A 26,954-nucleotide genomic window follows, 5' to 3' on the forward strand; every position below is an offset into this window, starting at 1 on the left:
CAGGTGCATATAATGCAGTTTAGAGCTGATCTTCCAATCCGCTCTCTGACCAGCACCATCTACTGGCAGAAGGAAATCATCTCTAAACTGCTGCAAAGTATCAAAGACATTTTCATGGTATCCAATTTTACCTATTTATAGAAAACTGTTGCCAATCAACAGGTATAATCTTTTGTGCTTGGTAAATATTCTGTAAATAGCCAAATTAGTTGTGGGTTTTTTTAAATGTATTTTAGTCAAGATTATTGAAGTTAGTGTTTTTTTTTTTATTATTATTATTATTTTTTTTATTATATGTTCCAGCCCGTTTGTACTCCTGCCTTGATCACATGAGGGAGGTCCTGGGGGAAACTGTTTCAGAGCAAATCATGATTGATGCAGTATTGCAATGTCAGTTTGATGTGGTCAACGCCCTGGACCTAGTGTTCAAACAGGACTGCAAAAAAAGTATCAAGCCTGAAAGACCAGATTTGCCTCCGGCCGGGAGACCAGCTAAAGGTATGCTTTTATTGATGTTTTATTAGTTTACATTTTAGTAACGCAATGTATCGTAGCCTACATAACTCATTAAGTAAAATGAGTATATAGCACGGAGTTCATTAACAACCACAATCCTTTTATAGCGTTCTTTAATTATTACAAATGTTTTATAGTGTTCTTAAATATTACAATGTTCCATTTAAATAGTAAACTTAATAATTATTCCCAGAACCATCAGCCTAAAAGTCTTTCTCTTCTGATGTTCTTATACTCCTATAAGATTTTGTACTCTCTCTTTATGTAGTAGATATGAAGAACATCTGTCCTTTATTCCAAATATGGCTTCTGGTTAAGCCTTGATTATGGTTAAGGACCTTGGTTCAGTTCATTTGTATTCGTTCTTCAGATAGCAAAGCTATGTCAAAAATTCTGTTAGTGCCATTGTCATTAATATCGCTATCCTGCGAATGAAACTATTAAAACTCAAGAATAAGTAAACATTTTGAAAGAACCCCATTGTTTTTCTTTTGACATTCTGCATTTATTTGATACATAACATGACTACCTTCCCATTTAAAAAATTTAGTTGCATCCAAGATGGCTAACTTACAGATACTGTTGATTTATCCTAAAACTTTTCCCCCAGACCCATATCATATGTTTAGACACTGGATTTATTTTTCCTTATTCCTTTCCTTTTTAGAAGGGTGTTTACACACTTATGGCCATGCTGTTGTGAAGTGCGTCGTCTTTATAGTATGTTTATTAAAAGGCATACACAACCATACTATGCACATGACTGGTTTCCATGCTTTTGCAAATCCGTCCATAATCCAACCAACAGAGTTCTCCCCCATACATTTCAATGGGGTTTCCAGCATGTGTGCTTATATATGTACATGAGCTATTGAAATGAGTAGGACAAGCTTCACATACTAGCTAAAATCCACCTTGACAACGCACGTTCCTCTAATAGTCACAGTAGTTTAGTGCTTTTTGCCACTAAATTACAATACAATTAGGTACAATGAGCATAGGGACATGTGGCCCTTTTATAGTAGCAACAGTGACAGCTTGCAAGCATGAGGTTGGAGACTCTGGGTGACAAGAAAATGTTGTTTTCTCAAGTCTTTCCCAGAAGCCTCCAGGCCTTAGCTAAAAAAAGTGCTTAGGCTCTTCTCTCTGAAATTGGAGTAGCAAGTCTGCAATATCAGAGCTTAGTATGATGGTATGGGGTCTCCAAAAGTATCAGTCAAGTATACTTAGTATAAAATGTAAATTTATTTTAATAGTTTAAAACTCCCCAAGCCCTCCATTCAATACATATTATCATTTTGGCTCAACTTACCTTACAGAATGGTAATTTGTATTAATCTGTTTAGGAACACTGACCATATATGATGATGGTATTTGTCGACACGAAGTTCAGTTATACATATTGGGATAATTGTTAACTCAGAAACATGTAGTGTTTACTACCATTTTGAGCTTCTGGTATTTTATATTACCCTTTTCTCTTTACAATTATTCCCTTCAATTTTATGTATGTATGTTTAGTTCGGTTGTGGACTTTTTTTTATTAGATACTACAAAAAGTTTAGATTTTAACACTATATAGATGTTATCGCTGAGCCTGTACATGTATTTCCTACCTCATTCATTTTGGTTCTGCCCCTACTACTGCTGACTGAAATATTTGGAATCCAACTAGTTTCACATTAAATATGACGCTTTACTAAATGTTTTGCTATGACATTTAGCAAATAAATGCCTTTTTCTGTTTTTTTTTTCTTTTTTCCCTTTCTTCCTGGCTGTGTCTGATGCCTTCACCTCTGGATTGTTGCTTTTTATCACTTTCAAATCTGACAATGATTGGCCATGGCAAGGTAAGGAGCCCTATTTACCTCTTTACATAGTTTGTGTAATGATCAATCTGTAACCTGTCCACTTCAAGACAGCTCAAAATGTCCTGAGAGGTCACAATTGTATACCCCACCTAAAAAACAGACGCAGACTAGTACTGTTTCAGGTGACGTGATAGATGACAAAAGGGAGAATATTTTATCGGATGTAAATTCCAGTTTGTCTTTATCTTCCCTGATAAATGAAAGCTCAAATCAGAACTCCTGTACTGAAAAACCTTTTGCCTTGCCTAAAATGAGTCTTTTTGACTTGATTTCAAATCCAACTGGTAACACTGGCACATTACAGGGACTAGATCTACCCAGCATATCTACCTGCCTCTCTGAGGAGATTCCGGGCTTAACACCGTTGCAGACAGACTGTTTAAATAATTTACATGCAGGTTCCTTTATGAAACATATTGGGCCAGAAGAAAATCAGATCTTATGCCAACAGACCAATTTATTTGGAAGTCTAAGTTCATTTTTACAGTCTGAATACAGCGACTCCTGTGATGGAGAAAATGTATCTTTGCCAAATGGGGACAATTTGTCTGTGCCAAAGTATGGCAGTCCATCACTAGCAGATCTAATCCAGGAGCACAAAGAAAGGAATCCCCTGCAGGACTTTTCTTTTAATACACCTCAGAGGAGTTCAAATAATACACAAATGCAGACTGGATCTCTTGTACCTCTGTCGCAGTTGTCCAATCAACCCAGTACAATATCAGATCTTCCCTTTCTGACCACATCTTTATCTTCCCTTGCCGTAGCTCAGGCCTCTGATCCTATGGAACCACAAGATCCACTTTCATGCCTTACTGCTGAAGCTGACAAGCCTATTAATGATGCCATGCATAGTGTATTTCAGCCTAGTACATTGCTTTTTACTGAGGCTGACACAAACATTGATCTGCGCTCTCTCATTAGCAAGCCTGTTGACCGCGATGCTGCAAAACCTTTAACCTGCAAACAGCTAGACTCTAAACACGCGAGCGACAAGTACACTTACTCTGACAATATGATCATTTCTAAGCAAGGTGGCCATTGGGTGAGGTCCTTGAAAGCCAAACCTTCTGCATTTGCATTAAGCATGTGTTTTACCTACATTCCAAAAGCATACAAGAAAACGCTCTCAATGATTCCCCAGGACTGTTGTAATGATCCGTTGTCTGCAGCAAGTGAATTAGGGCAGCCAGAACTTATACCGTTTGATTTTCAAACCCCATCACCTGATGACATTGTAAAAGAGAGCCAAAAAAAGGCTTTCATGAGATAAAGCAAACTATACCTTACCAAGTAGCTTGCTAAATATTCCACTGGATGCTTAGACTTTTTTTTTTCTGTACAGTTTTCATAGACAGAGCTATAGATTTACTACTTTTACAAACTTTTTATTTTTGTACAGCATTTTTTCAGCAGGGATTTTTATCCAGTATTTTTAGATTCTAAAAGGTGTTGGTGCTTGAAAATATTTTTGACACCATGTAAATATTTTCTGTGACTTTAATTTTGGATAAATATAAAATAGAATACGGTCTATTTTTTTTTTTGGAAGCCTCTGTTACTGAGGTAAGAGAAACTGTCCTGCAGTTATATGCATATGCAGTCTATCTTTTGAGGCATAGCTTTTAAGGTGCCCAAATGTTTTTAATGCCAACAATTTTATTGGTTAAACTATTGGTGAATATAGTCTTGTGTATTAACTTCATATTCATTTATTTTAACCAACACCCATTTACAATTCTGTTTTATTTTGAAATAATGTGTGGTTCTTTTTAAATAGAAGCATAACTGAGAGTCCATAATGTTGCATTGTATTTCTGCCTGCTCTAGCCCCCTTCCTGAAAAAGCATGAATTTAGATTTCAGGTAAATTCAATTAGCCATAGTAATTTTCTGAGGGCTAATTGATCCCGGCCCAGGGTTCCTAACTCCCGAGTGTGGCTGCCGGTAGCAGTTATCTGGGATTTTTTTTATGGGACCTCAACAGGTTCTGAAAAATCTTGAGAATTGGCTTGTTTTTGCAGATCGGGCAGTGAAAACACATAGAATTTGTGAAAAGTTCTCAAATCTATATGTTTTCAACTGCAAACAGATTTTTCATGTGCAAGAAAATGTATTTGCCCGCAGCTAAAAAAAAAAAAAAAAGTGAATACCCCCCTACCCAAAGTGTTAATTTAGGAATGGTGTTTAAAATGATCATAGTGTTTACATTCCTCAATCTAGATTTATTTATTTTTATCTTAACATATTTCTATACATATTGTAATTTGTAGGTATCAAACTATACTTTGACTTAGAACATAAATAAGCCGTACGTAGGTCTGTGCCATGTAGTCACTGGCTAAATGACAAGCTCTCAACATATATAAATGTATATTCATGATTTCAGGACAACAACTTAAACAGCAAATGTTTTTTAGTTACCTTTTTTCTGAGGTGATTTATTGCTGCGTATTAACTGCACTTTTTGGATTGTGCTCCGTAAACTACTGTACAGTTTTTATTCCCCATTGTACAATAATCATGATCAGTCTTACACCCCTCTCCCCTTTGTATTTTTTTTTATTTTGCATAAAACATTTTAAGTAAATGTATTAACATGCTTCGGTGTAAAATGTACACTTAATAAAGGTGACCAGTGGGAAATGCAATTTGTGTAGCTCATCCAATTATTTGATCTATTATTAGGATGACTCCTTTTTGTACTATTTCTTCAGTGTGATGTGTGTTTTTCAGAATGCTGTAGAACTTATTGCTTCATTTATTTATTTTTTTTACAATAAAATGAAGCGAACCAAATGACTAATGGGGTATACAGACTGAAACCTCTATGGTCTGTAGATGAAGGCTCAGAGGTCTGCCTCTCTGATGCTGTCCATCTAAGCTCTCTGTGCCACGGAGATTCATATCATTGTGATGTGATCACTATAGGTCTCATTCATGGGAGGAATGTATTATTGGTTACTCACAGGGCTAAGAAGAAGTCCAGTAAGAAATTTATATGGGACTCCTCTACAAAGTGATATTGCTCTTCATGGGGGGAAAACTTAAATTGTATAGATCCGATTTAGAAGGGAATGGGGGTACTTGCTATCTCAACCCTAACACTGTCCAATATTTGGGTTCTACAGACAAAATGATGTCTTTTTTGTTTGGACCACTTACATGCAATATGGTGCAAGATTAGTGTAACGTTCTACCTTCTAGCTCAGAATTTACTTTCATTTTATAACTCGCATTGCAAATCATACATAGTATTTGGAAGTGCAGTTTGTTGTGCTTAGCGTTTCACAGCAAGGGGCAGAGCAAGCAAAGATACCAGTCGTATCTGGATGACTGACAGACAAGGGCCAGATCGACCTGCTCAAAAGGTCACCACAAGCAGTAGGTTGATATGGCTATTTTTTTTTCCAACTTTTTCCTACTTAACCATCTACACGTAAAAATTTCACATCTGCCTTTCTCCCCCCAGTGTCGACATTTTGGGGTCGACACTATACCACACCCAACACCAGTGATAAGTGACCAGAATTGCTAAGCAAGCCTTTTTATTCATCATAATGACATGTAATGTTTACCTTTTTATATACAAAATATAATTTTTTATTTTTTATGCAACATTTTATTTGAAATTCTATAACCAATGCGAGTGTTGCTGGCATTTTTAGTGGATATTTTGAACATCTTAGATGTTGGCACTCAAAGGGTTAATACATGATTTACATATCACGATTTTGGGGTACTACTTGTACAAAGTAGACCCCCATTAATATACATGTGCAAATGTGACATGTAATTGTGACAGTGATATTTTGGAAACCCTCCCCACAATGGTATCTTCGTTTGTGGGTATGCTAAAGGAAGTGGTATGTGTCTTTTTTTATTTTACAGCAGAACACGATAATTGAACTAAACAGTTTCACTTTTTCCACCACACCTACAATGGAAAGTCTGAGATGCTCCAGCTTTTGTCATGAGTTTCTTTCATGTACACAAATATATTGAGTAGCCTATTAGTAGATGTAGGTTAAGGTATCAACAAAAGATCTAGATCCTATCTACTATAGGCCTTGTAGAACCTATAGTATTTTTTCCAAGTTCTCATTGTATTTTATTTTCTTTGCCCTGTCCTAAAGCTAATGTTTCCTATTCTTAGCTACAAGTTTATTTTAATCATGTCTTAAATAGTCTGCAGCAAATCTCAGTAGATATTCTTTTACTACACAACATTTTAAGGCGTGAGATGCTGACGAAAAAGTCAATATATAAAGGCATCCTGTCAAATTGATAAGCTGCCAAGCAGTTAAGTGGGAATTGAATTAGAAGTTATTATGAGGATGTAACGTACCAGAGCAGTACATCTCAGAAGCTGGAATTGCAGGTTTTGCAATATCAGCACTAATGTAAAGGTCCATACACACTGGGTGATTATGCCCAGCGTCTATGGACAGCGATGACCGTTGTCACTGCTGGGGGGAAAGCCGCTCAGTGCATACACACTGAGTGGCTTTCCCCCTGCCCGGCGCAGCCAGTGTACTTCACTTCTCTCCAAGATTCTATTATTCCTAATTACTGTTTCCTCTGTGGCCAGTTTCCAAGGGACATCTGTAAAGGGGGTGGGCCTGACAGGAACTGAGACAAGTATCTGCAGGTCCATGTGATGGCGTAGCAATAATCCCTGCAAAACTCCAGCTCCTCCAAGCCACCATGCCGTCTGCAAAAGCTATTGCTATGCCACTGATTCCAGTCCTAGCATGAAAAGAAAGATAAACATATTGTAATCATACAGTTGGACACCTGGCCATGGATATATTTCATACATACCTATATAACTAATTATGACTTGGTCAGGGTTTGCTCCTAGGTGATTCTATATATCAAAGTGCAGGTACTGTAGAATCTTGATGGCTTTTCAAGCTGTTATGAGAGATATATAATCGCTACATAATTGATATTGCTATTAATTGAAAGGAAAAAAATTGCAAAAAATGCTGACCTAGTTCTTTTGAATCTGTATTACCTTGGAAATGAGAAGGTATGTAGAGACAAATGAAGTGTCACTCGGTTTAAACATGGAATTGATGGTGCTCACAGCAAAACTGCTGCACTGTTGAATTGCTTCAGGTCCATATTTCTTGGTGTACACAACGGACCGGAAGACAAAAGAACTTGGTATGAGCTCAAGGCCTGTGGTCATAAACGCCTACTGCATGTTCAAGTGTAATGGAGAGTGAACAGACTGGTTCACACCCACATATACAGTAGGTGACAGTGCATCATATTCTGAGACCAATTCAGATCCTTCAATTGCATTGTTTGGGCCTGTCAATATATACAACATCGCTATCTGCTGAAACCGTGAAAGACCTACAGTGTGGCAGCTGGTCCTTTGGGCTGGGTTGCAAACCGCTGCAGTACAAAGAAATAGGGGGTGTCACTACCCTAGCAACAAATGGGAAAAAAAGAATACTGCGCTTAAATAATTACTATAATATATGTCTTTAAATTGAAAAGAACTGTGCAAGTAACCTTCATATAATACAATAGAATTTATTCAAACAAAGTGTATATATTTAATTAGGATAAAATGTGTTTGTAGCATAAGATAAAAATGTCATTAAAAAACCCATTATATAAAACAAAAATGTAGTGACTGAAAAAATCCATACGGTACCATATTGGAGTAACCAGCTGTTTTTATGAGGAAGTTATACCCTGGTGAGTCCGTTCCTATTGTACCTCATTGGTGGAGGACCTGGGTAATAGGGAAGCTTTCCAGCTTGGTTGGCTTTATGGAGGATGCTAACCTCCTGCTGTTCTTTGAAGCCAGATAAGGTTGACCTACAGTGTGCCTTGAACACAGTAATTGGGCCGTAGATGATTTGAAATAGGTTGTGGTGTGATGGCTTAATCTAATTACAGAGAACGCAGCATAAACACATGGATCCTTCAAACCTTCAGGATCTGGAAGATGTAGTTCATTGCATTTGGGCTATTATTACCCACAAAACATACTGAAAGTTTGCATGTCCATGTGCCTTAAATAACTCAAGCTGTGTTAAGAGCAGAGGTACCAAACAAGTGATAACATGTAGGTCACTTTCCTCTACACTTTACTAATCAGAATTTGTAAATCTGGGCATCACGGGCGGTGTAATGGTTAGCATTACTGCCTCACAGCACTGAGGTCATAGGTTCGATACCCACCATATATTCTCCCCGTGCTTGCGTGGGTTTACTCTGGGTATTCTGGTTTCCTCCCAAAACCCAGAAATATACTGGTAGTTCAATTGGCTTCCTCAAAAATTAACCCTAGAATGTCTGCGTGTGGCTGTGTTTTTTTTTTTTGTCCACTGGGGCAGGGACTGATGTGAATGATCAAAAATTCTCTGTGAAGCGCTGTATAATATGTATGCGCTATATAAGAAACTGTAAATAAAATAAATGCAATCTTTCACTGTAAATGAATATAGCGCTATTTTTGTTTAGGTTTTCAGCCTTTGCCTGTCCTATATCAGTGATTGCCAGACGCAGTCCATTTCATATCAAGCCATCATTTCTTTTATGTTCGGTATGAGGAATCTGAACAACTATGACTCAACCAGAAACCTTAAAAAAACCTTAAAAAAAATGTGTACATTGTAGAAGCAACAAAGCAAAAACTAATAACCCGAAAAAGTTATTGCATAAATTCATGCTCCCTGTACCTTAAACTCCAATAGATGGCACCCCTTAGATAATCCATGAGTGTCCTAAATGCTATTCAGTTGGGTGTGGGGGTTTGGATTTTGAGTGGTGGGTTTTTTTTTTGTTTTTTTTCTCGTACCCGCAAAACATGACCAAGTCGATAGTTTTAAGCAAAACTGGTCAGGAATTGCTTTAGAGCACCTCACTTTCCCCTTATAACTAATTAAGCCATGGAAACATCCAATGGCTTAATCCTTAAAGCAAAGTCAGGCCTGTCTGTCTGTCTGTCTGTCTGTGTCTGTCTGAACAGGTAATCTCGCAAACCGCTGGACGAATTGTTATGCACTTTTTAGATGGCCAGCATTTTCTCCTGAAGGTTTTTTTTTTTTTTTAAACCTAACTATTGACCTAAACCCTATGGTCAGTGCGCATAATGAGCATTTTCAAAGCATGGGACAATTCCATATTTGTAGTGCCCCACACACTGTAACTTACAACTTACTAATAGCATTACAAATTAAGTTATTCCTGCATTCAGTTTCCCCACAGGCACACTTCCCAAAGCCCTGTAACCTGCTTTATTATACGCCGTTCTTGCAGCGTTATCTACACTGCCGCATAATGCAGGTTCAAGCCTACCTTATCTCCTCCCTATACAAACACTGGGGAACAAAACTGCCAAGAGGCAGGCTGGGCCCCGGCAACATTTTTGGGGCGCAGCCCAATTGTAGGTGTGGCCATGCCCCCTTAGGGATACATTTTGTTAAAAAAGGTTTAGTGAGGCCTCTCAGCCGATGCAATTCGGACAGCCTCTTCAGTGCAGCACAGTCCAGCGTGGAGTGTGCAGCAGACCATGGCCCCCGCTGGGCCCCTCCATCAGGCTTGGGGCCTGGATAATTAGTATGTGCTCCCCCCCCCTCTCTATGTCTCTGCTGGGGAATGCCGAATGGCTTGTTGTGACCACTGCCAAATACTGACAGGAAAATGCCTGGTGGCTGCACCACATGCTCCTGGAGACTGGCAAAAGCTCTGAATGGGGAAGGGGACCAGCGACTGGACGTAGGGTCACAGCGCTGAAGGGGACATCGCTGCACTTCTCTCACAACTCCAGCATGTGGACCCCCTGAGAGACCCACACAGGCACCGCTGATTTGCCTGGCAGGGGACCAGCTACACACTCACCTCTGCACGAGCCTGGGCGGTGCCTGACACTCACACCTCTGCAGGACACTGGACAGATCCTGAGAGCAGGTGCCCCTCCTGAGGCAACTATTTACCAGTGCGAAGCATGAGCGAGATGCTAGTTAGTCATATTGCATACCTACTGATGCGCTGCTTCATCCTCTGGTTTTTCTCTCCTTCATTGCAGAATTTTCATAAAAAATATTTATTACTGGCAACACTCCTGGCATAGAGGTTATCATTGCTGTTCCATAATTTTTATTTTTTTTGTTAAACTTACCAATTTTCAATCTATAGCTTGCTAATGTATTCACTTGATTTTATGATTTTTAAATAGTTTTTAGTACTATTTTCAGTGCATAACTCCAATTTATCCTACTTCTAATTAAGGGGCATACACACGGGGCGATCTCAGCCCCATTTCTAAGTGCTCCGTGTTTATGCTCTGCAGGGATGGCAATGCGTGGTCCTGCCCATCGTCAGGGAATGCCACTGCTTGCACTGGCTTTTCTGCTAGATTGCAGGACCTTGCCTATAATCGCTCAGCACACAGCATTGCGATATGCGCAGAGCGATCGTGCTTCTGCATGGAGCACCGGTCGCCTTGTTTGTATGCCCCTTTAGTCTTATCGTTAAGTTTATATAGCCACTAATCTAAGGTTCCTACCTCCCCACAGTTAACTGCTTCTAGCCTTTATAGGAGTCATATATTTTTTGAAAAACTATTTTAGGTATTATGTCTCAATCCTTTTTAATGTCGTTTTAATGTTTTTTATCTGAAAGGTTACAGAAGAGGGATTTTAACTTATTTTTTTTTGCTAAACTTAACTTAGAGTCTCTGCCTTAATTTAGGGCAGTGGTAGCCAACCCTAGCCCTTGAGAGCTACCAACAGTTCACATTTTCCAGACAACCTAGCTGCTGCACAGCTGCACTCATTAATCACTGACACATTTTGAAAGATCCACAGATGGAGCTAATTAGCTCACTTGTGATTCTGTGAGGAGACCTGCAAAACATGCACTGTTGGTAGCTCTCGAGGACTAGGGTTTGCTACCCCAGATTTAGGGCATCTGTTTGTTATCCTTGTGTTGGCAAAAATATGTTTGTGCTCAGTGTGCCAGTATTACCACCTTCTATGCACCACTTATTTTGTGGTCCAGAATGCTGCTATTCCTGTGTGCGCAAAGTTCCTGGTATCTCTGTTCATTGACTTGGGACGTTCCTCCCCAAATTACACAAGGGAGAGCAAGCCAGCCCCCACATATGTATAACTGATTTTCTCTCAAATCTAAGATAACATTCCAGCACTGACATTATAAGGGTCTCGGAATACATATAGAACCCTATTTTTGTCCTGCTTGTGATCCTATGTGTTTTAGGTATAGGGGATAATTTACTCGAGGTTTTAGTACCATCACTACTCGCTTTAGCACCATAGTCTCTGTTTCCATGTATTTTTTTTTTTTTAAATAGACTTTATTTTCGTCATACAGGGTAACTTCATATTTTTATTTATATGTTGTGCAGTGTACACAAAAGAGCAGGGGTAACAAACCAGTCCAATTTCTCCTTTTTTGGTTATCAACTACCAAAAGATGTGGAAAAACATTTTGATCTAACTTTTTCATATAATTGGAATACAAATGTTGAACAACCTGTAAAACGAGTGAGAATTTGCATTCATGTTTAAATCACACTTATGTGAGTGGTCAATCTTGCTGTACAAAGCTGCAATTCTTCATCTCGCACACAGAATCTCACATTCACTCTCATACACCGCCCTGGTTATTAAAATCCGTTTATTGACTTTTCGAACAATAACTATTTGTGCTGTAGTAGCGAAGCTACATTGTTGTTTCCGGACTGTCCCTAGGAGTAATAAATATCTGTTCTGCAATTCCTTTTGACTGTATACATGAAGATTGTGTTTGTTTCCATGGGGTTACCGTTTTGTGGGCAACACCTTCATTCTTTGCTGGCACTTTATTTATTTCTTTATTTAATTATGAACAGTTTCTTATATAGCACATACGTATTCCACAGCGCTTTACAGAGAATATTTGAACATTCACCTCAGTCCCTGCCCCAGTGGAGCTTACAGTCTATATTCCCTACCACATATACACACACACACAGACATTCTAGGGTTAATTTTTCGTTGGGACCTAATTAGCCTGCCAGTATATTTTTTTGGATTGTGGGAAGAAACCGGAGTACCCGGAGGAAACCCACGCAAGCACAGGGAGAATATACAAACGCTGCACAGTTAGAGCCATGGTGGGAATCGAACCCATGACCTCAGCGCTGTTAAGCCGTAATGATCACCATTACACCATCTGTGCTGCCCTTATACTGAAAAGCTGCTTACATTGTGTGTATGTATGTACTATGTATATGTGTGTGGCGACTGCAGCGAGCCACCGAGCCCGAAGCGTGGCGAGCGCACGCGTATACGCGTCCCCTCGTGGGGCTCGGTGGCTCCCTGTGCTCCCCACACTTTATAAAATTAACTCCACGCCCATGTGGATAGTGGGGATATGATTGTGTTAGTGGGTGAAATGTGTGTTGATAGTGTGTGTGTGTGTGTGTGTGTAGTATTTTATACTTCCCCCTCCTCCAGGCCGACAAACGTCCATCACGATCCCCGCAGCGATGTCCCCGGCGCCAGCGTTCCCCTCCTCCAGCTCTCGCCTCCTGACACCCCGGCGGCAGCGTTCCCCTCCTCTGCCAGTCACTCCCCAGCACCAGCAATGTACGCAATTAGCGTAGTGCCGCTGGAGGACCAGGGAAACCATGAAGTGGCAGTACGCCGTATTACGTACATTGCTGGCGCTGGGGAGTGACTGCCGGAGGAGGGGGAACGCTGCCGCCGGGGTGTCATGGAGGAGGCGAGTGCCAGAGGAGGGGAACATTGGCGCCGGGGACATCCCTGCGGGGATCGTGATGGACGTTTGCCGGCCCGGAGGAGGGGAAGTATAAAGTACTACACACACTATCAACACACATTTCACTGCGGGGATAGTGATGGGTGTTAAGTAAGTAAAAAGCATGGTACTTGTTTCCTAGCACGGCCACAAATCTTGGCCATCGGGGGTAATTTTAGTGGCCTGCGACGCGATGCCCCCGATTTTTCCATTGAAAACAGTGAAAAATCGGGTCAGTCGCGTCGTGTGCGCCTAAAAATGCTTAAATGGTCCACCCGTGATGGCTGCGATTTCCCCATAGGGAACAATGTTAAATGCCTCAATTTAGCCGCGATGCCCCCGATTTCCCATAGGAAACAATGTTAAATGGGTCAGTTTACCCAAATCATCATAGGGAAGCATGGTAAATGGGCCAGAAAGCCCAAAAAAAACCCCTGACCAGTGAAATGTCCCCCCCAAAGTAGTTCACGCCACCCCGCGATGAACGTGAACCCGAAGCGTGGCGAGCGCAGCGAGTCCGCGAGGGGCGGCGGTACGCGTCCTCCGACCTTTTCATACCCCCACTATCCACTAGGGCGTGGAGTGAGAATAGAATAGTGTGGCGAGCGCAGCGAGCCCGAAGCGTGGCGAGCGCACGCGGATACCTTCACAGGTAAACGCGTCCCTTCGCAGACTTCCCAGGTATCCGCGTCCCCTCGCGGGGCTCGCCACGCTTCGGGCTCGGTGGCTCGCTGCGCTTGCCACACTATTCTATTCTCACTCCACACCCTAGTGGATAGTAGGGGTATGAAAAGGTCGGAGGACGCGTACCGCCGCCCCTCGCGGGCTCGCTGCGCTCGCCACGCTTCGGGTTCACGTTGATCACGTGGTGGCGTAAACTACTTTTAGGGGGACATTTCAATGTTCAGGGGTGTTTTTGGCCCATTTACCATTGTTCCTATGATAATTTGGGTGAATTGAGCCATTTCACATTGTTTCCTATTGGAAATCGTGTTCATCGCGGGTAAATTGAGGCATTTAACATTGTTCTCTATGGGGAAATCGCGGGCATCGCGTCTGGCCCATCGCACCCGATTTTTTTGCGCATGCGATGCCTGCGATTTTACCCCCGATGACCGCGATTATGATCGTTGTGGCCGTGCTAGGAAACAAGTACCAAAAGCACTATTATTAGCAGGGCACCCGGCTAGACTACACTGACAACGTGGCCTAAGGTACCTTGTCAGCATAGCCGGGCGCCCAGCTAATACACAAGAACCTTAATAATACAGTTGCTTGCACATTACGAAGTCCGAAGTTTCACTGACTTCAATGCTGAGCAGTGCAAGTTATGTGTAATACACTTCTCTGCTAGTTTTCTAGATGTTCCATTAGCTCCCTCTTCTGGTAAATATGATATTTGTTCTCATTAAAGTTTTTTTTTAATGTATTTATTGTAATAAAGGGCAATTCATTAGTAAGTGAACATAAAGTCCTGTTTATCACACACTTCAATTTTCTTTCCTTTTTAATCTGCTCTGTTAAGAAATTGTTGTTAATATGAAAAGTTAAATGCTTAGCAGCAATGTCTTATGTAACTTAAGACCCACTGAAAGTTTGTATTTTGAAAAAGTATGCTTTTTGAATTTGGTAGTTGTCCGGTGCATGACCAAGAATGAACCTGCATGTATACTTTTTTAGTTGGAATTAAGCATTTAATTGTCACATACAGTATGGAGAATCTGCATCTTTTCAGTCATCATGCATGATGTTGTTTGGTAATCTGGGAAACTGTGACAGCTGTCTTCTTGTTGGTCATCTAGGTTTAACATTTAGGACAGGGTTGGGAAACACCGGCCCGCCAGATGTTGATGAACTACACATCCCAGCATGCCTTGCATCAGTTTCAGCATGGCCACATAGCAAAACTAATGCAAAGCATCCTAGGATGTGTAGTTCATTAACATCTGGAGGGCCGGTGTTGCCCAGCCCTGATTTAGGGCCTACTTGTACTTTGGCAATAATGTGTGCCCCAACTATTGATGATTGCTCCCATCTAGAGTCTGACATGTAGCTCATTGCTTTTCATGCCTAAAAGCACAGTCTATAAACTGTTGGGTGCACTGCCGAAACAGCACTTTGGATGTCCGATAGAAGGGACTTGACAATTTCTGCTTGCCACTTCAGGATGGCCGAAATAATGGTTGTTCACGGCACTTACGCCTGATCAAAGCTACAACTGAAACTGGTTCGCAAAAGTCTACAATGACCTCCGTACTGCCAAACCTAAAGGCCCCTACTGAGCTTATTCTTCTTGACCCCTCTACTGCTTTTGACATGGTGGACCACCCTCTCCTCCTGTATAGCCTTCATTCCATTGGTCTGTGTAATACTGCTCTTTCCTAGCTATCTTCCTATCTCTTTTGACCGCCCCTTCTCTCATAATTGCATCTCTCTAATTTCCTCTTAGGTTTCCCCCAGAACTCAGTTCTTGGGCCTCTCATTTCCTCTCTCTGTTGTATTTGTCCTCTAGTGATCCTTCTAGGATCAGGGAAGGGCGCTGGGGTACGATGGCAGCATAAGGGGGGCTGGCTGGGCCAGCCGATGTCACTGTACATGCCGGGCAGTGTGTGCCCGGCATGTACAGTGGTGCTGGGCTTCCCCCAGGCGCACCGGCAGGGTCAGATGGCAGGCTGTTCTAGCAGGGCACTGTTAGAGGGAAAGGGTGCATTTATGCCCTTTAAATATCGGGCAGGGTGCATTGCCCTGCTAAAACAGCCTAGCGTGATCACTAGTCCTCTTTATGTGAGCTCATACAATTCACTATCCAATATCGCCTCTATGCTGATGCTACTCAAATGTAAGGCCCATACAAATTGAGGGACTTTGAGCTAAAAGCATCTCAGTTTTGTTTGAGCTGCTTTCAGCTCCAAAGCCGCCCAGTGTGTATGGGCAGGTGGTGAGCACTGATACGCGCTTTTGCGTCATCGCCGGAGGAACAGCTTTCCATAGCGTCCTTCTATGGAAAGCGGGTCAAAGCGTCAAATCGCTGGGCAGGGGGAAAATAAGTCAATGTGTTATGCACTGAACGATTTTCAGCCCAGTGATCATTGCTGCCCAAATACGCTGGGCAAAATCGCACAGTGTGTATGGACCTTAGCTTTCCTCCCCTGACCTCACCTCACCTCTCACTTTATCCCACCAATTTCTTAACTTTAACATGTCAAAGACAAAGCTGATCATTTTCCCACCCTTCCTCATAATTTTACCTCCGACAATTTCATTATCTTTTGATGGCACTATCTTCTGTATTATTATTATTATTATTATTGTTTGTTTATATCACACAACAAGGTTCTGCAGCACCTAATAATACATAAATGAGCAAAAAGAATAATAATAAAAAAAAACCAAGAAAATAACATATTGCAGTACCACGCATTTTAATAAATAAAACTTAGGACAAGTACATGGTAAATATATTTGCATCAAGTGAAAGGACAGTGAAGCAACTATTAGGGTAGAAGTGCTATCTATCTATCTCCATCCATCCATCTATCCATATGGCCAATTATTAAGTCTTTTTTTTTTTCAAGACACTACCGCTGTTGACAACCTTTCTGCCAGAGACCAGGCTACACTGGCGCAGAAAGGTTGTCAACAGCTGTAGTGGAACAGCTTTCCATAGCGTCCTGCTATGAAAAAGGCCAACACGTGGCCGAAACGTCAACCCCAGAATTGTTTCTGTAACTGAACAAATGGAAATGGTGATGTAATAAATTCTTACATTTTGCTGAAAATTGGGCGAGTGCCCTTAATTGGACTTAATTGGCCATGTGAATTGTTATTAGTGGAACAGTCTTCTGTTACTTTAGAGCAGTGGTTCTCAACCCTGGTCCTCAAGTACCCCCAACAGTGCACGTTTTCCAGGTCTCCACACAGAATGACATAATTAGCTCCACTTGTGGATCTTTTCAAATGTGCCTGAATAATGAGTGCACCTGCTGAATGACCTGGAAAACGTGCACTGTTGGGGGTATTTGAGGACCAGGGTTGGGAACCACTGCTTTAGAGGAAGCACGCTGTGGCTGACAGCTTGATGGTTATGAGTGCGAAACTAACAAAACATATATGTCTCCAGGAGATCCGGCACTCCCAAGTGGGCCGATGCCTTCCTTGCTGGACTTAGTAGTCCTTCTGTAATGTAGGAAATGATTGGGCAGCACTCACGGCTTCCAGTGCAAAACATGAAATGTTTTGAGAGGTTAGCTGTGGCACATATGAAAAGCCATTTGCCGGCTGGTTTTGATAACAACCAATTTGCTTACAAACCAGAAAGATCAACTGAGGATGCATTACTGTCTGTGGTCCATTCCTAGAGAAGCCCAATGCTTACGTAAGATTGCTTTTTATAGACTATAGTTCTGCGTTTAATACAATCCTCCCTAACCTATTAGTAAATAAATTACATAGTCTAGGGTTTTCTGTGACGTTGTGTAATTGGATTTTAGATTTTTTGATTAATAGGCCTCAACAAATAAAGCTAGGAGATTGTGTCCTCTGTTATTAGGATTAGTACAGGCACTCCACAGGGGTGTGTTCTGAGCCCGCTTTTATTTTCCCTTTTTACTTATGATTGTTATCCGCTGGCGGATATGAATCTAATAATAAAGTTCGCTGACGACACCACAGTAGTAGGACTCATCATGGATGGAGATGAGAGGGCTTATAGAGATGAAGTTAGTACCTGAGTGAATTGGAGTAATAGAAATAACTTATTGTTAAACTAGACAAAGACCAAGGAAATTATCATTGATTTCAGACGAGGGAGGAAGACCGATTTAGTGCCCCTACAGATGATAACTTGGAAGTAGAGAGGGTTACGGAGTTTAAGTTATTGGGGGTAATTATTTCACAGGACCTAACGTGGTCGGTAAATATCACTATATAGGTTAAGAAGGCTCATCAATGTTTATTTTTTCCTGAGGAAGCTGAGAGCAGCTAGATTTTCTCAGGAAAATTTGATCCGGTTCTAAAAAGGTATAATTGAAAGCATCCTATCATATGTATTGTGGTATGGAAATAGCACAAAAAAAGATCTAAAGTAAATGGAGAGGGTGATTCACACTGCAGAGGCCATTATTGGCTGTGATTTGTCCTCTATGGAAGATATCTTTGTTAGAAATTGCAGACAGAAAAGAGATAGCATTATGCATGATTGTCATCATCCTTATAATTACATCTTCTCGTTTTTTCCATCTAAAAAAAACGGTGTGCCAAGTCAAGAACATCGCGTATGAGAGAAAGTTTTTTCCCTATGGCAATTACTGATTTTAATCAAAATTGTTAATTGTTTCTTTTTGTGTCCTAGAATGTAATTTCGTTGTTATTCAATTTTATATTGTTTGACAATGACAATAAACTATTATCTTATCTCATCTCTTAAAATAATGTGTTTATTCAAACATCTTATCCGACATGTTTCGGGCCCTCACGCCCGTTCTCAGGGATCAGTGTACAAAACGAAGTGAACAGTTTAAATGCTCTAACAGGGAGCCCGTCCCCACCACACAATCCCAATCCATTACTCTCACCTGCGGCTTTCCTTGCCGGCTGAAATGTGTATGTATTTGCAGTTATGCTTTGCAGTTATTCTTGATGCCTCTCTCTCCTTCAAACCACATATTCAGCACCTCTCAATCCTACCGTTTACATTTCAAAAATATTTCCAGTTTAAGACACTTTCTTGGTTGGATTACTGTAAGTGCCTCCTATCTTGGCCTCCCTGACAAATGCCTCTCTTCAGTCCAATCTATTCTCAGTGCTGCTGCCTGGCTCATCATCCTCTCCAAACGTATGATGGAGGCTATTCTGGATGACTCACAAGGCTGCAGCCTTGCGTGCCCACCAAACCCCGCCCGGCGAATGCCGGGCTGCCCACCCCCCTCGCAGCACAGGTTCGCCCGCACTGGTTGCGAATGGATGTTTAATATAAACATCCATTCGCAGGCTTTTTGTGGACCCAGCCCTATCATTCGATGGTCAAGGACCATCGAATGATGGTGAAGGCCCTTGGTTATGTGAGGTTGCTCTGAGCAACGTCAGAAGTTGGCTCGCTTCTGCGTCTCTTACCCGTGCGCTGGAGCGTCCTGCAACGCAAGTCCCTGTTCAGCACTGTCCCCAGTCATTCTCCGTGGCAAGATGTGCATGACGATTCCCTGGGACCTAGTTGGCATCCCACACTGATCCCAAGCCGGTCCCACTCTGTTGGCACCGCCATGACACATGCAGTCACATGTCCGATTCCTCCAATGATTCCCCTTTACCTTGTTGCGCTGACCTGTGTGCTTTGTCATGAGATCAAGGTGTGCACAGGTACTTCCTGGGGTTAATTGATGCTGTGACCTGCAGCCAATCAGACAGGCAGGGGGGATATAGGTCAGGCCTCTGGCACTTCCTCCTTGCCTTGAACAACGTGTCTGAGTATTCCCCAGAAGTCAGCTTTCTAGGCTCCAGGTTCCCTGTTCCAGAGTTACCTGTGAAGTGCACCTGTGATCTGCTGCTGATTATACAAGCGCTCCTTGGTTAAGCATTCATCTGCCAGGTTACCCTTCCAGCTAATAACATCCATAGCTTCCAGGAGAAGAGGTCTGAGCTTATCCAGGTTCCACCAGCAGAGATTACCATTGGTTCCCAAGCCATATGCCATCATCGACTCCCTAGTCAACACAGGCGTCAACTCTCAAAGTCTACACAGTTTATCCACGGCTCCCAGGCCGTCAACATCTACCTCTGTTTCCAGGCCGTGGACATCTCTCTGTCTCCTAGGCCGACACAGTCCACAACTCCCAAGCCACCACTATAGACAGTTCTCAAGTCTCCTCTATCCACAGTTTCCCAACCAAGAGTTAACCACAAGTACCAAGTTCCCCCAGCACTTACCCATCACTACCTATCCCTTAGTGATTGGCTATATACTGTAGGTGTGGGTACTCTGTCAGAGGGCTGGGGCCTGTCCACTGAACGCAGTGAAGTGCATACCTCCTTGCGGGGGTCACTGGGGAAAACAGTCAGTGGGGTTAGACTCAGCACCTCTGTACAGAGTCTAGTCAACACTCCCACCTAGCTGTGTCCTCTTTACCCAGTGTTCTATGAACTGGCCATACCTCATGCCTCCTGTGTTCCAGTTCCCTGACCCTTCCACTGGCTCACTGCTGCCCCAGCCGGGGACACCAGATACCCAAGCCCCTGACACCCCAGTGGAGCTTACAATCTATATTCCCTATCACATGTACATGCACTCCCAGACATTCTAGAGGTAATTTTGTTTGTAGCCAATTAACCTACCAGTATTTTTTGGGATTGTGGGAGGAAACCGGAGTACCCAGAGGAAAAGCACGAGGGTATGGGGAGAATATACAAACTCCGCACAGTTAGAGCCATGGTGGGAATCAAACCATGACCTCAGTGCTGTGAGGCAGTAATGCTAACCATTACACCATTTGTGCTGCCCTATTGAACGCTTTCTGGTTACCAATCAGTGGCAATATTTCCATAAGTCAGAAATATGCACTTTTTTTGCGATAAAAGTTCAAATTTACATTCAACCTATTTAATCTGTCAGTCCACGGATCGGCCACGAATTCAACAGTTTAGCTGCCAATGTCACAGCTGCAGATTCTGCTTTAAAAATTGTCCAATTTGCATTGGTGAAAACTGATGTTAAATTGCTGAATTTGCATAAGTTTTCACCGATCCACGGCCGCATTGAATAGGTGATGGATATTTCTGATTGTCGGAAAGTTTGGCACAAAATGAATAGCCCCTTGAGTTTTATTTGGTTTGGAGGAGTGCTTGTGTCCCATTTGTCCAGATTGTGTTGTTTAGTGACCATGTTAATCAGCCAGTTACCCGTATAATAAACATCGACTAATCAGTTAGATTTTCTGTTGTTTAAAATAATTGAAGCTTTGAGCCCAATGTGATAAGAGATGTAATTATATTAGGCACTTGGGAGCCGATTCGGGATCACTCAGTGTGATTTGAATTTGGCCCCAGCCCTGATGGTTGGGGTTTGTGCATGTGCAAACCTGGCACCAAATGGCTTCGGTGAGTTACACACTCGCTGGGCCATTCGGGGGGGAGAGGGGGGGACAATGCTGGACCTTAGGAAGGCCCAGCGTTTTATGGGCGTCACCATAAAAACACTGGGTGTTTCCATGGGAACACAGACAGGCCGATGCCTGCTGGGGGTGTGCAGCTGACATCAGAGGATGTCCGAGCCCGCCTTGTCTTCTGCGATTTGTGGAGGAAATAAAAGTCAGTTTAGACTGACTCTTCTATCCAAATGCCGGAGAAATCATTTGTTGGTCGGCAGGCTTCGATCAATTTCTCTTGTTAGCAGCTGCATGTGAGGGGGTGTGTGTGAGCGAACTCATCCCTTCGCATGGTACGGAGGGGGTTTGGCTGGGGGGGGGGGGGGGGCGGCACTCGGACGGGCAGCTGGGTGGTTAAAGCATTTATACAACCAATAATACTTATCCTCCAGGCATCTACCATTACACCAGATGTTCATATACTATGTTTATAGTTTAGTTCAACTGCAGATAGTGATTAGTTTATTTTTTTTATGTAATTGGAACCCAAGCCTTTATTTTAGATGCTATTTTATAGATAGCAAATGATCGGTCTCCCACACATGATGCTCCAACTCCTTTGAACAGAAAGCAGACATCACATAACTAAACATGTTTGTTTAATGTGCGTCTAGCTCCATAGACCCTTTTTGCATAACTGCATAAAGTTATACATTGGTCTGGGAGGCTAGGTGTATTCCCTGCCCCACTGGCATGTAAGGGCTCTGCTTGATTAGTGCTTTTCATTCAAGTACACAGCTCAGTTTCATCTCCATTGAAACAGTCAATTGAGCTATAATGATATGCAATATGGATTAGCAAAACCGCCAGGCGATTTGCTATATATTTTTTTCTCATTATAAGCAGTTCCGAATATTAAAGTGCTAGAGTTGCTTGGAATTAGGAGTGTGTGGCCATTCATTTCAGTTGGTTCTTACTTAGAGCATAGAGCATACGCACTGGCAACCCTACTCGCATTTCCAGTGCATTCACAAAGATGCTAAACTAGGTACATTGGGGGCTGATTCAGCCCCGATGCTAGGGTTTTGCGCATCTGCACAAACGCTCGCCGGGGGGTGGCTACGGGGGAATGTTGAATGTTCCCCTGGGAACACAGGCGTGGCGGTCCTTGCTCGGAGCAGGTGGCTGACATCACATGATGTGAGCACCCGCCCGATCTTTGGTGGATAGCGGCGGAAATAAGTCAGTTTAGACTGAGTTTTTTTTTCCGAAGGGGAGAGAAATCATTCAATGGTCGGCAAACATCAAATGATTTCTCTCCCCTTTGGCTGCATGCGAGGGGATGTGTGTGCGTACATCCCCTCACATGGTACAGCGGGCATGGATCTCAGTTGTCTAAAAGAGTTCGCACCTCTGTCTGCAGAGATCTGCTCTGAAATGTCTTGTGACCTGTGACTTTCTGGTAACTACTGATGTATATCCAGATGGCTGGCAGACGTCTTGGTCAGCAGTCAGTAGGTCTACACTGACACAATGTCGACAGTAGGTCAACTCGATGTTGACCTTCCTAACACCCCCCCGATGTTCAACTGTGAACTTTATGCCTGTGGAAATAGAAACCTTGCATTTTGGAACTTTTACCCTGTGTATGTGTCCTTGTCACATTATTTATATGCAAGTGATAAACAGGGCTGTGGAGTCGGTAGATAAATGGCCCGACTCCGACTCATCATACGGGTGACCCCGACTCCTCTGTATTAATATGCGAATGTATTTGATACATTCCTTGAAGGAAAGAAAGGCAACATACATATTATTACTACTACAGAAACTAGAGGCTGGGAAGCCAACAGTCTACTGTATTGAACAGTTTAAGCAAAGAACAAACACAATGTTTGTCCGCTGGTTTGCTTGCTCGTCACCGTTCAATTCACGGACACAAGGAATGATTTCTTCACCGAATCGTTACTGGCGACGAAAAATGGTGCCTGTACATCAATATGAACCAGCGTAAGGAATGGCTTAGCCAAGGTAAACAAACGACCCTGCGCATGAAACAAGATCTTCATCCGCTTAAAAAGATGTTGTGCGTGTGGTGGGAGAGCTTGGTTGAATGAATTTTTTGAGGTATTGAAAACCTTATTGAACGTTTGAAATAAGTTGTAAACTACAAGGGAGAATACATTTCTAAGTATTGGTGCACCGATTTGTGCGTTGCGTGCCATATAGTGAAGCACATGAAAAGCATGCTTTTTCATGGTCACTTAACGTGTTCGTTTTGCGGTTACGTGAGGCACTGCATGCATTGGTCTTTATTCTTACAGTAGAGAAGTTATTAATTATAATTTTCGGAGTCAGAGTTTGCCGACCCCGACCCCAGGTACTCGAAATTTGCTCCGACTCCTCGACTGACTCCAACTCCGACTCTACAGCCCTGGTGATAAATGTACAGTACCTAAATTACTATAATACTAACCCTAGGTCTCCTGGCACCCTAATAATACATATTTGTGTCCTGTCCCCTGATACAACAGTCCATTTACCATGTCCAAAATTGCCTTGTACTGTAAGGGTGGTATTCAATCCCAGTCACTATTTCCGCTGGCACAAATTCAATGCTGCCGTTCCCAATCAGCATTGAGTGCAGTTTCCGACAGAATAATATGTGCCCATTTTTGACGATTTGTGGACTTTCCGACAGTCCGTACGTCAAATACAGACTGTCTGAATGACGTGGATACTGGGGGTATGACGGATGGTCTATACTTATCCTCCTCTGGGCCAGGCACTGCGTCGGTCCCTGCTGACTCACGTTAGGATAAACGGTGACTCCCCGGCAGTCGCATTCAGTCCCCCTGCTCCGGCACTCACCACGGACGCTGTACGCAATTAGCGTAGTGCTGCTGGGGGAGCAGGGAAACCATGTGATGCACCACCAGCAGCACTACGCTGAATTACGTACAGCGTCCGCCGTGAGTGCCGGAGGAGGGGGACTGAACATCGCTGCCGCCGGGGAGTCATCGGGGATTGCCGCCCGGAGGATGGTAAGTATAGACCACACCACCCTGCTCCCAGTGCTGCCTCCTGTATTGTCACGGTGCCGGCTACGCTAACAACGTAGCTTAGCCTAAGTTGAAAACGTAGCGTAGCCGGGCACCGTGATAATACACAAGTACCGAAAAAATTCCCGGATTTCGACTTTTCGGATGTCCTAATACAGGATTGAATATTATTTTTGCATTTATGTATTCTCTTAGGTGTTAGGGAACATTAAGTATTAAAATTATTTATATGGCACCACAAGGGTTCCCCATCAGCAGTGCAGTGTGCTAGCTTGGAGCTTAGCCAATAATGACATTATAATGCTAATATTTAATATAGAATAATTTGTGGTACAAATATATCACCAAAAGTACGCGTCAAGCTTCTCTGTATGTTAGGCACGGTAAGAATACACTTGCAGTACTTTTTATTATTGAGGACTGTGTGTGTAAGACATTACCACAATCACTGTATGAAAGTAGTAGTATGAAAAGTAGCACACTGGATAAAATGCAAACCTCTGCAATTTAGCAATGTGTTTCCTTAAATAATACAAATTTGTATACGTGAAAATGTGTGTTTCGGAATACCTGATACTTGCCTGGTACAATTTTACGCTTCGTTAATTTGTCTACTGAATTGTATTCATGCATTTGCACATTAATCTATGCTCGTGTCCACCGATTAAGGTTTGTGGTTTGTCACTTCCTTACCTGAAGCAAATGTGTGACATCTGCAACCACAAAATGTAACCTGAGCAGCGATTGATAATGTGGTTTGTAAATGATGGCTGTCTAGCCAAAAACGGTGCTTTATATTCTATTAAACCAGCACTAGGAAAGGTATCGGTACTCACCTTAAGTTGCTGTTTGACGCATAATATATTGCAGCTTTCATACTCTGGAGACGTCTAATTTTTATTAATTTCTGAAATAACTTCATGAATCTCCTGGTTCCAGAACTATTTCCTGTCTAGCAGCACCATTAGGAAGACAGGCTTCACATAAATTGGCGTTGGCAGGGGTTGGTCTGATTCCAGTCTACCACCAGGGGCTGCACTGATATATGCTCTTTCCATTCCCACTCTGTTAGGAAGCTAAATTTTGCTATTGTCATTTGGAAGTGTTTGCTTAGTACGCCATTACTTTACATTGAACTTGTAAGTGCATTTTTCTATTAAAGTTTGAAAATATAGGGCCTGATTCAGACCAGTTTGCTAGGTTGCGTATATGTTTTCAGCCTAGCGAACAGGTAAATGCTGCCCAGCCAAACACCCACTCCCCTGGCCACGTGAATCCCCTCTCTAACATGCAAAGGGATGTGTTTGATAACCCATCCCCTCGCATGCCGCTGAACAGGAGAGAAATCATTCGATGATCACAAACCATCAAATGATTTTTCTCCCCTTCGGCAATAAGTCAGTCTATACTGACTTTTATTCCGGCTGCTATCCATCGAATTTGGGGTGTGTGCTGGTGTCATGTGACGTTAGCCGCCAGTCTCACCCTCCTGCATTTGCAGTGTTTTTATGGGGACACTCATAAAACGCTGGGCGTTCCCCTGTCCGCCCCCAGTCGGAGGGAACGGCTCGGCAAGTGTGAGGGGGTTTATGTGCATTATCGCGTGTGCGCAAACCCCTGAACATCCAAATTAACCAGTTTGAATCGGCCCCATAAAGCACTATTAGATTTTTTTTTTTTCTGTTGAATACACATGAATTTGTGCTGATCCATTGACCCAGTTGTATAATTGAAGATTACAGAAAAAATATTTTGTATTGAGTTTTTGTTGCATCACTAAAAGTGATGCACAAAAGTGAATTTGCACCTTTTTATATAAAACTTTAGGGCTGATACCTCTTCTAACGTTGTCTTTTAAGGAGTGGGGTTTACGGGAAGTTTGCGCCGTGGACAATAGGAGGTTTCCTCGCTGCAGAAGTGTAAGGTACACTACCTGTACCTATTGTAGTAGAAAGGGGGGGGTTTACACCTTGCGGTGTCACTCTGCGCTGGGATACCTCTGTGTATGTTACCTGTATTCTTGCGCCGTAAATACAGCCAAGATTAATGGATATCAGACGTTTTGTTTCAAATTTTATATGACATTTATTTAATGATTTAGAAAAACACAAACAATACAGTAAAATAGGTGATGCTAAAATGCAAATTCAGGTAATTGTGTATTATAGCGGCGCCCATCGCATACCAAAAGGCATGCGATATCGCGCAATTTTAAAATTGTATATGACCCCCACTATCCACGTCGGCGTGGAGTTAAGAAAAGAAAGTGTGGCCAGCGCACCGAGCCCGAAGCGTGGCGAGGGGACGCGATACCTGTGAAGGTATCCGCGGCCCCTCGTGGGGCTCGCCACGCTTCGGGCTCGCCATACTTTCTATTCTCAACTCCACGCCGACGTGGATAGTGGGGGTATGAAAAGGTTGTAGGACGTGTACCGCCGCCACTCACGGGCTCGCTGCGCTCGCCATGCTTCGGGTTCACGTTTATAGTAGGGGGGTGGCGGCGTGGGGGTGCGTTGAACATTGTAAGCACCCATTTGGGTGCTTAAAAGCGCTTATACAATTTTTCATTGTATAGGGGGCAAAAATCGCGTCGCATCGCAAGCCATCGGGTGTATGTCATGCGATGCGATAAAAACA

General features: G+C 42.6%; 1 protein-coding gene across 3 annotated transcripts in view; it reads left to right on the plus strand.

Moving 5' to 3' along the window:
- Positions 1 to 26,954, plus strand: part of HBS1L (HBS1 like translational GTPase) — a 121,158-nt gene that overhangs the window by 36,079 nt on the left and 58,125 nt on the right. For 2 of the 3 annotated variants that reach the window (XM_083176652.1, XM_083176653.1), the window contains exons 4-5: positions 304 to 498; positions 2,372 to 2,509. In XM_083176652.1, coding sequence (XP_083032778.1) covers positions 304 to 498; positions 2,372 to 2,509 — 333 coding nt within the window. The remainder of the gene's footprint in view (positions 1 to 303; positions 499 to 2,371; positions 2,510 to 26,954) is intronic. The other variant, XM_083176654.1, reaches the window with a different exon arrangement.

Source organism: Crinia signifera, chromosome 3 (assembly GCF_055691185.1).
Source record: "Crinia signifera chromosome 3, ASM5569118v1, whole genome shotgun sequence".
In the NCBI taxonomy this organism is placed as follows: domain Eukaryota; kingdom Metazoa; phylum Chordata; class Amphibia; order Anura; family Myobatrachidae; genus Crinia; species Crinia signifera.